Source organism: Sesamum indicum, linkage group LG16 (genome assembly GCF_000512975.1).
Source record: "Sesamum indicum cultivar Zhongzhi No. 13 linkage group LG16, S_indicum_v1.0, whole genome shotgun sequence".
Lineage (NCBI taxonomy): Eukaryota > Viridiplantae > Streptophyta > Magnoliopsida > Lamiales > Pedaliaceae > Sesamum > Sesamum indicum.
In genome coordinates this window covers 515298-533374 of record NC_026160.1, presented here as the reverse complement: position 1 = coordinate 533374, position 18077 = coordinate 515298, and the positions used below count along the sequence as shown (strand labels likewise).

At 35.9% G+C, this 18077-nt stretch overlaps 2 protein-coding genes across 2 annotated transcripts in view; both read right to left on the bottom strand.

Annotated features, from left to right (window-relative positions):
* The window catches only part of LOC105178473 (DDB1- and CUL4-associated factor 13), a gene marked incomplete in the record, with an annotated part of 8098 nt that extends 8003 nt beyond the window's left edge, over positions 1 to 95 (bottom strand). Inside the window, 1 exon segment of the mRNA XM_011101944.2 lies at positions 1 to 95.
* LOC105178472 (26S proteasome non-ATPase regulatory subunit 2 homolog A) lies at positions 4010 to 16783 on the bottom strand. The gene is made up of 25 exons (XM_011101943.2): positions 16469 to 16783; positions 16242 to 16342; positions 13573 to 13693; positions 13429 to 13488; positions 12292 to 12359; positions 11813 to 11855; positions 11267 to 11332; positions 11053 to 11091; positions 10877 to 10959; positions 9452 to 9566; positions 9184 to 9258; positions 8486 to 8644; positions 8155 to 8262; positions 7955 to 8059; positions 7733 to 7873; positions 7505 to 7609; positions 7142 to 7363; positions 6845 to 6958; positions 6547 to 6762; positions 6059 to 6118; positions 5829 to 5942; positions 5646 to 5731; positions 4835 to 4943; positions 4524 to 4702; positions 4010 to 4438 (listed from the first exon to the last, which is right to left on the bottom strand). The coding sequence occupies exons 1-25, from the start codon at positions 16589 to 16591 to the stop codon at positions 4363 to 4365; spliced, it is 2688 nt and encodes an 895-aa protein (XP_011100245.1). The 5' UTR covers positions 16592 to 16783; the 3' UTR covers positions 4010 to 4362.

Below are 18077 nucleotides of genomic sequence, written 5' to 3'. Positions count from 1 at the left end.
ACAGGTGAAGCTGAGGTAGAAGAAGCAGGGAGAACTTAGGCGTGACTTCTCAATGATGAGATTAGGGAATTCAGTTTAGGGTTTATGAGGGGTTCGGAGAATTTATTATTTTATATGGGAGGGGGAACGCTGTCCAAACACTTTTATCACTCTTCTCCTCATATAATTCCCAAAAAAAAAAATAAGAAAAAAAAATCCAAGAACCAAATTGACTAATCTTTTGATCATAATGCATCTACAATTATTTTTTTTTTCCAATACTAAGTGAAATAAATATTTTAAATTTAATAAAAATATTTAAACTTCAAACTAATATTACTTTTTACTACCTTGCGTGCATAATTATTTTTCAATATTAGATACAAGAAGTACTTACATTTAATAATAATTAGAGATAATTACGCTGCCGGTTTGGTGTAATTATACGTTTACTTACTGTGCTTTGAAAAACAAAATTTAGTACCATGAGATTTGATTTCATATAATAAATAAACTCTCCATTGGTCAAAATTAATTGATTTTGTCGATATTAATAAAAAAATTAATGTAAATTGATAATTTACCCTCAATTGACTCATTACTGACTTATTGAAGATCAAATATTTACCCTCATAAAATACATTAATGCGTGAAGATGTATGGGGATAATTTGATCATAAATAAATTATTTGACATGCAATAAATTAGTAACAAGTCCACTAGAAGTAAATATAGATTTTTTTATTGTTTTATTAATACCAGCAAATTTGGTGGATTTTGACTAAAGAAATGACTTATTTGTTAGACGAAAGCAAACTTTAGGGGTGCTAGATATAATTTCTCAAACTACAGAGTATATACATATAATTACATCAATCCTCAGGAGATAAGAGTGTAATATCCCTAACAAATAAAGTTAAATATTAAACTAATACAATAAAAGAAAGTTCCACTCGCAACACACTGGGAATAACTAATACCATGTTGGGAGGAAGGAATAGCTAATTCCTAATCTGAAGGAATAAGTGGTCCCAGATGTAGGAACAGATTCGGAAATGTACATTCCATTCCCACTCCATTCTTACAAATCACCCCTAAATGCTACGATTGAGTATCAAATACCAAATCTTTATAAAATGCTTAATTATTTGATGTCGATATAATATATCAATAACAAAAAATGAATCTATTTTATTGGGCTTAATGAATTTTTTGTATAAAACGGATTACAATAATTTTTAGAAAATCCTGTATTTTTGTTCCCTGATATTTAAAATTATAATTTGACTTGAATTTATAATTTACCTTCAATTAGATTTATAACAAATTTGTATTATAGGTTTGATTATAATGCCAAGCTCGCGAAGTAGTGATTGATCGGGAACTTCAACTGCCGATTTCCTTCGAATTTATGGACTCTTCTTGAGTTTTGTTTTTGTAGCAATGTTGTTGTTGTAGCTAAGACGTCTTGGACTAATCTGGACGTCGTTTTCGAATTTAAGTGTAACCTAGAGTACCCAACAAAAAGAAATAAAAGAACATATTTTCAGTGACATGTGGAGAATGTGTATTATGTAATTGGAACGAATTTCATGTATAAATATTAACGAAAATAAAATACCCAATAAAAATAAATACCTAAACACTATATACCAAATAGAAAATTGAAGCACTCACAAAAAAAAAAGAAAACAAAAACTCAATCAACAAAAAACAGAATATTAAGCAACAAAACCAGAAAATTGAAGCACCCAAACAAAAAAAAAAAATAGAATCAATAAAAATATAAAGTTCACTCAAATAAAAACAGAAAATTAATGCACCAAAAGCAGAAAATTCAGCCATATTTTTTTGTAAAAAACTGAAGTAAAACTATGAATAATCAGCTTCATAATCTGGAACATGAAGGCAGCAACATAGTACCAAAATCAAGCATCAACTTCAAAACAAGCAGCAGTTAAATGAAAGTTAAAAGATGGTCCAAACCCAACTTATTCACCATAAGTTCTTGACAAATAAATTATGAAAAAATAAGAATAAGTTATCTTCAAATTGTTGGAGCTGATGTTTCACCTTATGGAACCAAGATCTGACCAAAAAAAATGAACACACATTATTTATTTTATTTTTATAAATAAAATAGTAGATCTTTCATTTTTATAAATACGAGTAATGATTTTGTAAGAAAAAAAGGAGGGAAGAAACTTGCAGTTGGTGGAAGAACCTTTAAGAAGGAAGAAGATGGTGCTGTGAGTGAAAGGCAAATGTACCTGCAAACCCACTTTTCAACAACTTGAGGATGATGAGGGTTATTTTCCGGTAGAAGAAAAGAGGTCTCATTTATACTAAATTTATCACACCTCTTGAGGTGTGGTAAGTTATATAAGTGGAACAGTAATTAATACTAGGTTTTTATTTTGTACAGGGCCCTTCTCTATGAAGTAAACGTCTTCTAAATCTATGCTAATTTTTTAATACACGCTAATATATCAAAGTAAACGGGATCTGAAGGTGAAGCCTGTTTTATTAATGGTTCTGGCATGACATTCCAATATTATATGAAAATCATCAGTAGGATTGCATTGCATGGAGACACAATCTAGAATATGATCCTCTTATCATCAAGAACCAGACTGACATGCTATTTCATAAGGATATATTTGGATTAATGGATTTAAATTTGAAGGAATGATTTAGAGAAAGAATTTCAAATAACTCCATTTGAAATCCATCATTATTCATCACAACTTAATTCAAAATTAAAATGAAGGGATTTCAAATCATGTACATTTAGAGTTATCCAAACATCTTTAAAGAAATTGTTATTAAGTATTTGAAACCATGTATTTCAAATCCTTCAATCCAAATGCAATAAATGAAACATCTGGCAATTGAAAAATAAAAAATATTATTCTGCAGAACCAACCTCATCACCTTTCCCAATAAATTCAAAATATGCCCAACTTTAAGTATGGAATAAAAAAAAATAATAATTGGCCCAGACACATTTATATTTTTCACACCTACACCATGTCTAGGTATAGAAAAATGTACATCCAAACTTATTTTAATTTGTCGTATAAAAACATAAAATATCAACTACATGCGAGAACACTGGAACCTAAACATGAAAGTTAAAATAAAAATAGAGTATAAGTTTCTAAAGTAGTTCATCAACAACTAGCTTCGACATACTATGGTCCTTTCAAAGTTTTCGGCAAGGTGGGTGTGATGATACTTACCGGTTGAAGATGGAGGAAACACTGATCTAAAATGTTCTATATGGATCATGCAAACAAGAATAGGAAGGATTTCGAAATAGTAGTTTCTTATTACTTGATCCACTGGAAGATAAAACTGATGCTACTATGAAGCAGGATGTAACCCTATGGCATGTCAAGGAAAAGTCCATGCATCGGTATTGCCTACACCATTATGGCATTACCTCTTCAACCGATTTTGGACACTTAACTAAATGCAACTCTCTGCTGAGGCTCTTTACGTTGTATGTCTCCATATCTGTTTATTTAGAGACAGCATCCCGCTGGGCCTTCAGAGTCTCAATGTCCTGACAAGGCATAGTTAGACGAACGCACCATTAATATACTCCACAAGCGTTAGCCCACCAGTAAACGTTAGCGCGGTAGACTGGTGAAGTGCGTCTGATGACTGTCTGCATAGTGAGCTAACAACCCTATGAAGTTCAATATTACCTTGTTCGACACTGGAGTCCACCCTATAGATGCCAGGCAATTCAAATTGCAGGCAAGAGTATATATCAATCAAGCAATAACATTCTACTTCTTCAGTTATGGATATCACGGTTTTTACTCTTAGATTTCCCATGTATATGATTTCATTGTTTAACATCTGGCAGACACTTTAGAAACCAAAGGGAGTGTCCAATTTTTTCTTAAATGTATTCAAGGTAACACTAAAAAGGCCAAATAAAGCAACTGCTAAATCACAAAGATACAGACCTTTGGGAATTTCATTATGTAACACCAAGGTGCTCTATTTTGATGGGAGAAAGTAACAATCTATCGTGGATTAATTGGAGGAAGGCACTAAAAAACAAATATATAACATTAAACGTAGAATCTGTTCATGACAAAGCACGTAATACTAGAGTCCAATATATTTCGTCCTATCCAATTCAGAGCAGAGTCATAGGCATTGCCCGAGCAGCTCCAGAATGGATGGAACTCAAACAAAGCCAAAAGTGTCGTCCATCATCCTTCGCCATCATCCATGCTACTCGAACATTAATAAGATGTTGAAGTGAGATTCTGGTTAAGCTCAGCTATTAACTCAAGGATATGCTGGAAGAACCAAGTTGGGTTCTATAATATGCTCGGCTTAAACAAGCAACCCCAATATGCATCAGTTGTCGTCCTTGTATTCTGGATTCTCTTTTAAGATGACAAATCCCTCAAGAATGGGTGATAAAGGAATATATCTGCAAAGACAAAGTCATTCAACATCAGTGCCCAGTTTGAGCTTTGGACAATGAACAGAACCATTGCATACAGAATGCAGCTTACTTCTCAGTTGCAAGTTCTGCTCTGTCACCAGCAGACAGCAGAACAGGAGTTGAGTGGGTCTGGAAACCCGTTATAGTTTTGGGACGACCTGCTTGACCGACGACATCAACAGCTTGGCCCACACGGACGGGTACTGACAGTGGTTTAAGGTTTTCGTCCACAGTCATCAGCATCCTTGGCTGTACAGAAACACACTTATATTAGCAGCTTAGATCAAGAAGGGGAAGAGAATGTGAAACAGGGGTGAAAATCAGAATCAGAAAGAACACATAGGCCAATCAACAAGAGTTGAAAGAAAAAATTTGACACACCTGCATGGCCAGAACAAGGAAATATAGAACGTAATGATATTTCCCCAAGATGATAGCTTTCATATCGAGACATGCATGCAGCAAAATCACAAGTCCAGCCAGTGCAGTCCTGGAAAGGATAGAAAAAGGGGGTAAGTATATAGCGGTAAAATAGTAAAAGACAAAGCATGTTCCACTTGAATCCTAGCCTACAATTACATAAGAAAATATCCACAAAGCTATCCTGGAGCTCCTGACATATGAAAGAAGGAAGGGCACGGAACAGCTAAAATGCTGGTCCAGAATCATATTTAAATTCAATCAAGCATTGCACAATGCAAAAAGTAACCATATTGCATCTCTACATTCTCGGTGCAACGACAGTAAACTAATAGCGCCAAGAATGTTCCAGTTGATGATCAACTGCTAAAACTTGGTAAGTTGGCAAAATTAAATACCAATTTCATAAAGTAGGAAAGTGGCAGAAATATTGGTGTTTTCAATCAGTTCAGAGATCGTGCTACAAATTAAACAGTTAAGTGAGGTTAAGACAGTAGCAGCTAAAAAAATCAGACAAAAGAAAGACACTCAAAAAAATACAATACCAGGTGAAATGTCCCAACGTCACCTTTATCTGATAATTTCACACAAGGATCCTCAGAATACAACCTAACAATACCTTCAAAGTGTAACCATGTATTTAACCACACATTCATCTGTACATTTTCCAGCAAGCACATAAGCTGGACCTAGTTCATGCTTTAAGACACAATCTTAATCAAAACTGACTATATAAGCTATGTAAAGGGGCATTTGCTAGTAGTTAACTTACGGGGACAACAGAAAACGCTCAGAATGATATGGAGAAAGTGTCAATAACCCTTTGCCCAGATGGACAAGACCTTGAGCTATCCGGACCTGCGCAATCAGCAAACACATCGTTTAGGTTCTATAAGAAGTATCACAACAATTGGATGAATGCTTCATCATATAAACGGTTCGATTGGATTCATACACAAAATAGAAGGCTGGCGTCCTTGTAGTAATAGCTTGATAGATTGCGAAGCATTCCAGCTATTCTGGCATTGTTGGTTCCAGCACCAATCAGACCCAACGAAATGATAGCAGCCTGGACAACTCAATTGTATGTATATAATTAAACAAATCATCCACTTCCACTTAAAAAATAATTACATGGACAAAAATTTTAACATAAAAAACTAGCCTGCCTAAGTATCAGATTACCATTGCAACTTCAGCATCTGCATCATGACTGAGCCTGCTCAATGTGTCCATGACATTGACCTGTTACAGACTACCAGATCAATCAAGATTCAAGAAGTAAACAAAATGTAGATATAAAAAGGTATGGGTAAATTGAGCAATTTTCCCAGCATTTTGGAATTAAATCAACCTCAGAATACCATAAAATACCATTTTGGTATTGCTTCTATTGATATATTACATTGATATCTATTAGCCTATGTGCCAGTCGTGTGATTTGCGTCAAAGAAAAGAACAGTTATCGCTTGTTAACAGTTGACCAACATCACATCACATAGATGTCAAGCTCAGCATTAGACACATTTGTGATAAGACTCGTCTTGAGACCCATGAAACATGTGCAATACCTACTGCTGAACAAGTAGACCCCTTCTCGAAAGAGGCGGAGTTCAATATCCCAAACTTTGATTAATGGTTATAAGAACCGCAGAGATAAGAGAATTTATGACCTTTGGGTTTGATATGCAAAGGAGACCTAGTGCCAATGGAACAGCTCTTCTAATATTCTGCTCTCCATACTGCAGAAGGTGCTCCAATGAACGAATAGCCATCTCAAGCCCCAGTTCCTCAGCCATGGCTACCATAGCAATTCCAAGGACAGCGGGTCCCTGGTATGTTTCGCCCTTCTCAAGATGTTGTGCACACTGACCAAGAAAGTGTTGTACCTGCAACAAAGGAACAGGTAATTAGCAACAGAATTGACAAAGAAAACAGCTTATCCTCGATGAAAAATCTATGGTGTATAACCTTTAGAACATTCCCTGTTCCAGCATATGCACAAGATAACAGGGTCATGTCACAGTGTTTTCTAATTTTTTCATTAAATGTCTTTGAAACTTCTGCCGTAGCTTCCACACTTTCCTGTCACAGAAAGAGCAATGAAATATTAAAATGTATATATAGCTGGAGTTTAAAGTCTACAAATTTGAAATGCTTCACACCCTCATATAGCAATTTGCTAACTGATTGACTTTATGCTCATTCAACACAAATGTATACAGGAAATATATAGAAGTTAGCATATACTGAAGCAACAATATGTACCTCCTTTCCAAGATAAAGGAGACCAAGACCCAAAGGAAGGAAACGAGCCAGGGGATCCCCCAACTCGGACTCACTTCTATCCATCAAGGCAAATATTATTGCTTGGGCAACCTCTTCATTACAGGAACCTGTATATACCAAGCCTAGGGAGATTGCAGTAAATGCAATCACATCTAGAGATGATTTTCCATCTCCAAGTAAGGGCATCAATGCCCTGCGAACCTGAGAACATCACCAAGATAGTTAGATCTTTGCAGCTGCACCACCAAATACCAATAGGGATGAATAAAGCATTGTCCAAAAATTGGGCCAATCAAGGGTATAGCAAATCATTCGACAAGTTGGGCAGAGAGGAAAACTCACATGTTCATTCTGAGAACCTGCATATGCAAGACCTAGGCCCATTATTGCACCTATTTTAATTGAAGAATCTTCTTTGTCTACATAGTCTGCCAAAAGAGCCAATGCCTAAGAAAACAAAGAGCACTAGATGTCAGGAAGAGTCTAAGTCAAGAAGACATCATAAAATGTAGACAGGTTTCCATGCATGCAAATACTTTGGATGCGGGGTCAAAAAGAAAAAGATCTTACTGGATCACACTCATTCTGGACGTTACAGTTCACAATTCCAACTCCTAACAATGCGCCCGCAATGACATGAGTATCAGTACTATGGAAATATTTGTCAAGTTGAGCAAGTCCAGCGTCCACATCCCAAAGCAGAATCATGCCCTACATTGTCAAAACACAATGATCATCCAGCCACTTCAGAAAAAAATCAAAATAAAATGAAATGAATAGGTAGTTACATACCAGACTAGCTGCAGCACTGGCTTTTCCATGTTCCTTATTTTTAAAAAGCCAGCTTGTCGAAGCACCACCACTAGATGCTTCAGAAGGAACTGTCATCAACTTATCCTGCACAAATAGAAATGACATTGTATAAGAATAAAGAAAAGAGAAGATCTGAAACTTCTTCTCCTTGCAATGAATCCAAATCCAGTCATACAAACCTGACCAAAACCAGCATTTACAAATGCATTAACAAACGTTGCTGCCAAATTCTGCCTAGCAGAATCAACAGTTCCCCCACCACTACCTCGGCCGTCAATTAGATGTGCCTGAGAAATTGCCAGACAAATTCAGAACTGAACATATTTTATTTCAGCATTATTTTTCAGTTTGGGAGGTGATGAACACTAAATTAAAGATTATAAATCAATCAATAATATAAGCCAATAAAACCAGCAGTCCAACTTCACACAAAAAAAAGTTAGTCAGGGCAGAGAAAAAGATGAAAGATGCAACAACTAGAGCAGTAGGAAATATCAAAGAAAGCAAGACCTTGTAAATGTCCTCTGGAGATTTGGGCTCCATAACTTCAATATCACGAGCAAGTGTTAGATAGCCTTCATTTAACTTTGTATTATTGATGATCTCTTGCAAAGCCTCCCTTTCTTCATCTTCAGCACACATGTCTTCATAAAGTTCAAAAGTGACGCCCTGTTTATGAACCAGGCCATAAGCAAATCGTATTTTACAGGAAAGCAAATTCAAGCGAGACCAAAAGATGCACAAGTGTATAGTTCCATAAAACGCCAAGAGTGGTTTACGTCAAACTTTTATATCTTAGCTCTCTATAACACCAAAATTAAGTATCTGCTTGGAAAAGCCGCAGAGTACTTTACTTATTTTAGACCCTCAATGTACCCAAACTAAAAGAGTGGCAATTCCCAGTCTGCATTCCTTAGATCTGCATATTCAATTATGTGATGAAACCGGATTGAGTGCCTAAACACTTTTAGCGGATGCGATTCCCTTTAGTACTTATAAGTCTTTTTGTTTAGAAAACCCTCGCATACTGTCTAATCAGAAAATCAATTCTCTAAAACAATAATAATGTGGGTAAGCTCAATTGATGCACCCGACCTCAACAGAGAGAAAAAAACCACCAAAAACAGATAACTTATGGAGCTAAAAAAAATAAAAATAAAATTTTGATGCAGCATAACTGAATACGAAAAGCAAAATTCTGGACTTACATGGCGAGCCAAGATAAAGCAAAATTGTCGCCTCATGAGAGGATCATTACAACATTGGAAAAGCTGTTTTACATACTGCAAAAGAATACCCAGACGTGAGTTTTAACGAAGAAATCTATTGTAGGTTGTCCAGTAAATGTGGCATGTGTATTACACTTGGTATCTGCATTCTGCAACCAAGATATACTTACAAAAAGAAGATCCAGATAATTTCTAATTTAAGACCATAGAAGTAGCCACCTCATAATCTTTTGCAATAAGCACAAACCTGCAAATTATGGAGATACAATGCAATCTGCAGGGCTCTGGGATACTCTTCGAATTTCATATATATTGAGTGTGCAATATCCAGAACTAACATGTCATCCGGCCCAGGAAGGTATCTGAATTTGCAAGCAGCATTTGAGTTCGTTAATGCCACTGTGCAATCGTGTAACTAATGATCAAGAGGAAAAGGCCAAAACAAAACAGTAAAACATGGCTACTTTTTATGAAGTTCAAACACCCATCAATTTCAACAAGACAGACATTGAGAACCAGACCATGCCCACAGGACCAGTACTTCTAAAGATAGCAGCCAAAACCTTAAAAAAGGAGGGTTGCCAAGGTCTTCAGTACCTGCCAAAGCCCACTACATGTTTTCTGCGCATTGTAGGATTTCAGATAATTAAACATCCTTAAGGTCCAACTTCAGTTTAACACTCAACGTCCACAAAAAAATGGGTTGGACTTGGACAGAGAACTAAGTCCAAAGACACCCTAGCCCAGGCCAACCACTCACATTATTACATGTAAGACTTTATGATGTAAGTTATAGTAGCAAAATAATCAAAATGTTCATCTCACACTTACCTTATCTAATGTAACCATACGTCATATATAAACATTGACCTTGCTAAAAAAATGTAACAGGAAGTAATGTGTTATTACCATATATGCTGCCCCACATCCTAAAAGGGACAATCCAGAATGGAAAAATCCATAGACTAACACGAGTCTTCTTATAATATGTCTTGATGATATTAATAAAATCTATACATTTATATAGACCAGATGTAGCTAGGGCTAACAAATCATCCTATATATATATCAGACAAAGGGGACTATGTCCCATTCATTTCTCTTTTCCGTTTTCTCAGCAATAAACCACAATGGACCAAGGAGACTATGGAATTAATCATCAACTGCTATTTTTTTTTTAAAAAAAAAACTCCAGCTACATGGTTTCCCAAGCACATTAGGAGCCATAACACCAGCTTATAATTCACATAACTTCTCGACCAAGTAAACTCCGAAAGCATGCAGTCTCGGCAAAAGTGCTTAGGACATCAATAAGCAAGACAAGACACTCCAGATTCAATGAAGAGTATAAGATAACCAAGAACATCCATCAAATAGATAGATTGCTCAACTGATTGAGTTGCTCTCGTTCATATGAAGACTGATGAATCATGCCATCACCAAATTCATAACGAACTTATCAAATCCATCAGATACATTGCTCAACTGATTGAGCTGCTCTCATGCATATGAAGACTCATGAATCATGTCGTCTCCAAATTTAACCAAACTAATCCAATGGAATTAAGGAAAAAGGAGTAGTATCAAATACATGTACATACATACATAGTTACAAACATACATAGAATAAGGGATCAGACCATCCCAAAAAAAGGCTCACGAATCTACTTACTTTGCCGAACTAGTAAGATACAGGCAGGTCCTTTTATAATTTGCACTATCAACATGCTCCACTAACAGGTCAAGGTCTTCAACCTGGATAATAAAAGCAAAGTATACATAAGTCTTCTCTTCTATGATTCTACAGCATTAACACTAAGGATCAAGTTAGAAGGACGCCTGAAGTACCTCCATAAGAAGATCTACAGCCTCAGGCTCAGCATTATGCTGCAAATAAATGAGAACTCAAACTAAGATTTCTATTCCAAGAATGGAAAATAGAAAGGTAGAACCGCATATGACATTTAGTACTCCAATCAATATACATCAAATCCAGGACATTCACCAATATGACATAATACAAAAATGCCTAGTGTCGACAAGATATTAAAGAGAATGATACCTTCATATGGAATGCAACGATTTGAACCACCAGCTCCATCAGATCATCGATTTGGGCTTCTTCACTCTGAGATAGATCATGCAGTAAAATATGAGCCAAATAATATTTTTTCTGTGTAATTTTACATGTGCATAAATTAAAACTTTCAAATATATGTTACCTTTACATTACATTAAAACTAAAAACTATTTTATATCATTATTTTTATATATAAAGTATTACTTTTATGTATTATATGTATGTACAAATAAAATCTACACAATGTTTTCATATATATATAGACATACATCATAAAGATATACACATATATATAAAGAAAATAATTAAAAGATCCAGGTTTCAGTTGGATCTGGATCCAAATACCAAACCCTAAGACTCGCCCAAGGCCCCGATTAGAGCTTCAAAGCCCACCTCGGTCGGGCTGGTGCAGGTCTAAGCTGGACCCATTTACATCGCCACACTAAGATAGAGAAATCAATAAGATTCTTGAAAGCAATGTAGGCACATCCATGCCCTTTTTAGGACTCTTGTGAAAGAAGTTCTAACCTGCCGTTTTGCATATTCTTGAGCAATTTCCCCAGCCAAGTTCCTGCATTTATAAAACATCAGATATAAATTAAGTTCCCTGATCAAATCAACAACTCTTGCCGAAGTGATGTTTCCAACAACAAAAAAGTAGAGTTTCTTATGTTTCTCATAGTTAAGTCACATTAGATCTTCCTTGCAAAGAGGTACCTTGGCAAGCATTCCATAGTCAGATGAAGATATGGGATACAGATCCTTCATTTTAAGAGTTAGACATTGTCATATGACAAATTTGCTTGATTTGTTGAAAGGAGTCCATGAAACATCCAAACAGGTAATGCAGTAATCCACAGTAAAACACTCAAAATGCATCTCATTTAGGGGTAGAGTAACCATCATGAAGGGGTGTAACCATGAAGCACATAAGTAACTTCTCAGTATCATGCATGAACATCATAACCGACTAAAAATAATTAATATTAAGGATTACAGAATCTCACCTGACATACTCATGACCCCATGAACCAATATCACCATCTGAACCTAGTAATCTGTATTTCAAGCTCTCCTGAAATCATTGGCATTTGGACTATTGGTCTTACGCATCATAGATACAGAGAAAATCTAGAAAAGCATATACTCAAGCGCAGACCAGTAAACCATTCAGCATTCAGTCTCAACTAAATCAAAAGAATAGATGAGGGACTAGTAAGAAAACAGAGATTATAAATCATAGATAGGACAAGCAATGATCAAAGAAACTTGCATTAGCATGAGACAGCATTTTGAGGGCTTCATTAACTTGACAAACTAATATGCTTGAGATTGAGTTCTTTCACGTGCTTGTCAAAACTAAATTCAAACTTATGTTTTAAAAAATGTTCATGCTTTTTCAAGAAATCAAACATTAAATGAGAAAAGCATCCTGAGTTGCTTTTTGCTCCTTGAAACAGGCTTCAGAGGGACCGAGCACAATTTTTTAAGTTTTAACTGTCCTTTGTAATTATCAAACTATCAGATTGTATGCCAATGTATACACAGATGAAATGTTCCTATTGTCTAGGCAGAGAATGATTGGAACAACGAGGTCCGTCTAAAGCTAGTTAATGATATTTAATGGAGAGAACATCCCATTAAGAATAGAAGTGGTCAGAGTCACAATGTCAAACGAAATTCTTTTACTCGGATCCAAAAATAATTTAGAACTCCAAACTTAACTATACAGCTCAAGATAGACTTCTTAGGCAACTTGTGCACCAAGATAAGTACCACAGGGTCTTCATTCATTTTAAGCATGCTATAGGGTACCACATGGAAATTACTTCAGTGTGAAATAACTTAATATATGATTGTTGTGTAAAAGAGACTAAGACTACTTCAGTAAAACTCAGCTTAGGGTTTTATATGCAACATGCAACACTAGAGAGCTGAATGAATTAGATAAGTGAGGGGTGAATGTATAAATCCAGCGACTCCTAACTGCAATAAGATTGAACTCATCATTTTTGCTTATTCTATTAGATGTTCCAAAAAACTGCATGCAAATACGCCATAAAGCACCACAAGACAAGCAACAATACGCTCGAAGAATTAACCGCAACACTGTATGCTAATGCGAGTAAAATGGTATAACATACCCTTTCTCCTTCTGGAGACATTGTCAGGGCCAAAACAGAAAGTATATCTGCAAGTAGTTTCTGGGGTGGAATGGGTGGGGTGAGGGGTTAGATACAATGGAAAAGATTAAGAGAAAAAAAAATACCAAACCAAATAATTATCACCTTCAAATCAGAATCTTCCATTTTCTCATAATGAGTTTGTAGAGTTCCATAATGAGGGCGTAAGAACTTCAGTGGCTTTGGAACAGAAGTCATAGAGCTGGTTGCGGTACGAATTTCCTGCCTAGAGAAGATAATTAAAATTAGAAAACAACTGTAAAACTATTTGCGAATAGCCTATTCCATTAGAGCCTTAGAGGCAAAAAACAGTTGACGTCAATGTTTTTATCACTGAATTCTAAGAAAACTTGGAAAGAAACTGAGCTAATTAGACATAAGAATAAGGGTTTTGCAAAGTAGTCACGGACAAAGCAAGCACAAATTGAAATGTTAGAAATAATCCTAATAATTCAAACAGCCTGACAATAATAGTATAATACTGATATGTTTGAAGGTATTGCAGGTTGTGCAAAGAGAAAACAAGTCAATGGTAGCACCTGAATTTATGCAACCATATTCTCCCAGCAACTTCTCTTTAAGGAGTTAATGACCTGAACATGGTTTTTATCCTTTTGCAGGAGTCGGACTTATACTTGTTTAGTCATTTTAGCTGTGCAAACAAAATTAATCCATGAACAATTTTAAAACCAAATCTAGGCTACAATGAATCTCATTTAATTTGATCCAGTAGTCTTTAGCAAGACTCAATGGGGAAAGGATAGAAGTGTGTTTCCAGGTGGACAAATGGGCTCCTTACAATTTCCAATCTGAACAGAGTGATGATTCCAAACAATGATCAGATTTTGCCATAAAGTAATACAGAAAGCTCAGTGTGTTGCACTATCAAGTAATCAACATATTTTAATTATATTTGAGCAACAGACCAATCCATTTGTGCCAGAAGATGGGAATTTTTTTTTTTTTGGTCTGTGTGTGTGTGCATAAAAAGCGCTAAACACCAATTAAATAATTTTACGCATCTGGCAGATGAGACACACCATTTGGATATTGTTCTAGATAAGCTTTCACTTTAACAATTCCAAAAATGACACTGGTTCTATAACCCCCCCCTCCGCATAAGACATGTAATGTAATTTTTTTTCAATTATTGAAGGATGATGATCTAGCATCATTCCTATACATCTATCAAAGCACATCAAAACAAAACCAGTGATCTCCGTCATATTGTCATGTACCTGCTTCAGTATAGCTTGAATATTCAAATCATAGAGGGATTCTGCATATATATTTGATGTGGAGCTATTTGATTAGTTAGATAAATAGTTAAGTACCTTTCCATTTGAAAGGTGACGTGCACTTTGATCACAACTTACGAGAATTATGAAACACCATGATTTAGGTTCTTCGACATTGGCTTTCTCAGTATAAATCATATCTAAGAATTGGGGAAATTAGTCCAAGATATGCTTGTGTTGTCCTATCTAGGTCCTTTCTAGTTAGCATTATAGAATCTGCACAGCATTTTCCATATCAGAAACCATTCCTGATTCAAGAAAGGTACGCCTTACATCCTAAGTGCAATTACTTACCTCATGATATGTATATTACATAATTATCTTATCATGCATTTTATTGTTTGTGGGTCCTCTCTTTGTACATCCTTCCTAGATGTTCTTCGCTTTCTTGGTTATCATTTCTTCTCTACAATTCTTTCTCTCATAATAAATTCAATGTAATATGCATCCAACAACCATTTCACAATACCAGCAATCAAAAGTAGTTCCGGCAGAGGAAGGAGTATCTGCATCAGAATGCCATTCTTTGTTCAAGAAAGCGCTGCCTTTTTTTGAGTAATTATAGATCTCAAAATAGCTTCGCTACATAATGATTGAGCGATGTATTTCACTGTTTACGGGTGCTTCAGCTCTCCTTTTACTACCTCTCTTCCTTCCTAATGATTGCGTGATGTATCCTTACCACTTACAGTTGCTTTAGATCTCTTTTTATCTCCATTCTTTCCTAGCTTCTCTTTGCCTTCTAGATCACTATCTTCTTTTCTGCAATTCAATATTGTAGTTGTTTCCTCTCATAATAAAGTAAATATCCTATGCATCCAACAACAATTTGACAACACCAGCAAATGAAAACAGTCCAAATCTTGCTCAATAAAGGAAGGGAGAGCATCTTCTGGTTATTGCTACTAAAAGAGTGGTTATACAGTCTTTCTTTCTTCAACCTGATTCAAAAATGATTGTTTACAAGTTGCCTGGTTTTAAAAAGCCTGATGCAACATTTTCATCTTTTCAAGCTAGCTCAAGTTCCTGTACCTACGAAGTTAACTGCAGTGTCTTGTATAATAGCATATCATCAACATCCCTGAATATATGCATTTTGTTGTATGCTTTAGTCAACATGCTCAAAGTACCATAATATCACTGAAGTTTATTACAGGATACCGGCACCACAACACCATAACATAACAATATCAAAGAAAAATTGGAAGCTGAGGCCAAAATGACAAGTGACCTAGCCAAGAGTAAAACCAAAATGACAACTGGCTCCAACTTCTGACTACATTTGAATTGTTGTCTTACACCACAAATTAACCAAAACCATGCATTAATAGTGTAAGACCAAGTTGTATATCTCTTCTCAGCCCGAACAATATATCAGAGCTATATCCAATGCTAGAACAATCTGCCAATTCGTTTCAAACAAACTGAATAAAGCATCTTTATCATCTCTTGAAATGGAGAAATAAGACTACATACCTCATGCTCTCTAGCGCAACTTTCTGCAGTCCAGGATCTGAGTCTTGCACCCTCTCCACATACAACTCCAACTGCTGCTTCAACGCTAAGTCCTCCTCCGACTACAAGACAGAACAGAAGGTGCACTAAATCCATAACTTGCAAGCAATAACCCAAAAAATCGCCTATAAATGTAAAACCCCACAAATTCCAATCTTATTCAAGTATACAATGGTTGCCCAACTTACGAGATCTTCATCCTTCTTCTCGTCCTTCTTTTTGGGGTCTTTCGAAGGCACCTTGACGGACGTCTGGTCTCTGGTGGCTCCGCCGCTTGCGCTGCCTCCGCTGTTGGGTTCCGCCGGTGCCATGTCTAACTGAGGAAGCTAAAACCCTAGACTACTGATCAAACCGAGTTCTATAATGAAACAAAGGTAAATCAAATTGAAATCGTAGATTGGAAAAGGATAAAGGAAAATCACAAAGTCTGGAGCCCTAGGGAGCTGAAGATGAAGAACAGAGCAGAGAGAATTAGAAGAGGAGGTTTCCTTTTCGCCAAGCAAACACTCCGCACTTTTGAATGCACACAGAATTGGGCTCTGTGGGCTGGCCTATAGCTTTAAAGTCATGGGCCAGCAATTGCCAACCAATAGATATGGTTGGGCTTATTGGGCTGGCCCTGAGTCTAAAAGTTTACACCACTTCTACATGGTTCGAGAATGGCCTATTTATAGATCTGTTGGGTAAGAAGTGTGCAAGCATCTTAAAATGACTAGTTAATTCAATAGGAATAAAACGTGTAAGCATCTTTTAACCAATGTTTTGAAAATCCAATTAGAGATTTAATCGGTTAAATTATTGGGTTACTGAATTATAGATCCCATTATTCAGGTTAGATGAAAAAAGTCAGTTAACTCAGATTCTATTATCTATATGTGAGTGTTTGCGCGCGCTTCAAAAAAATATTTTATCAACTTCTAGCTCTAAAAAGCACTTCTGCTTCTGAAACGGCAAAAATAAGAGTTGTTACGCCAAAAGTTAGAAGCACCTTAAGGGATGCTTTTAGCTGCTTTAACTTTTTTGTACATTTGTACATTTTACAACAGTGTAATCTTATTTCCAAAAACCCACTTTTACATTTCGCTCCGGAGGCTGTAGTGTTTTAACTAGTACTAATTTCTACCTTTTGTTGTTGTTGTGCAATGGAAACAAAGATAGAACTACTGCCTCGTCAGATTGGCATCAGTAACGTGTTCCCTGTCCCCGACGGCTTCAACTTGGGGCTACTCAAAAGTTCAAAACTACTGTTACCTCTATTTTTTAAAGGCAAAAACCCAATTTTGACCGGTCACCAGGCCAGCAAGTTTTCACCGAGTTTGATCAGTTCGCAAAATGAAGATGTTTTTTTACCCTGATCGAACTAGTCGGACCGGGCAATCCATGTCTGATTTTGAAAATCTTGCTTCATATGACTCGTTAATTCAATAGTAATAAATAGTCTTACCACAAATAATAACAGAACTAATATGTAGAATGTTTTGGAAACCACAAGGACATCGAACTGGATAAGTTACATTATCTTTACTTTCCTTCTTGGATTACTTTTTAGTATTTTATGGAGACAGAGAGAGAAAAATAGAGATAAGTAAGTATGCGTTGGAAATACACTATATTTGGTTTCATATTCAGCCCTTCCTAGAGATGGATCGAAACACTGGCATGCTTGGGTGGATTTTTTTCCACCTTTAACTATGGGTTTTGGTAGGTTTTGAATTATATATATATATATAAAAGAGACATGATTTGACAATGAACGGTGAATTGTATTACCTAAACATATTCCATCCAAATATATAT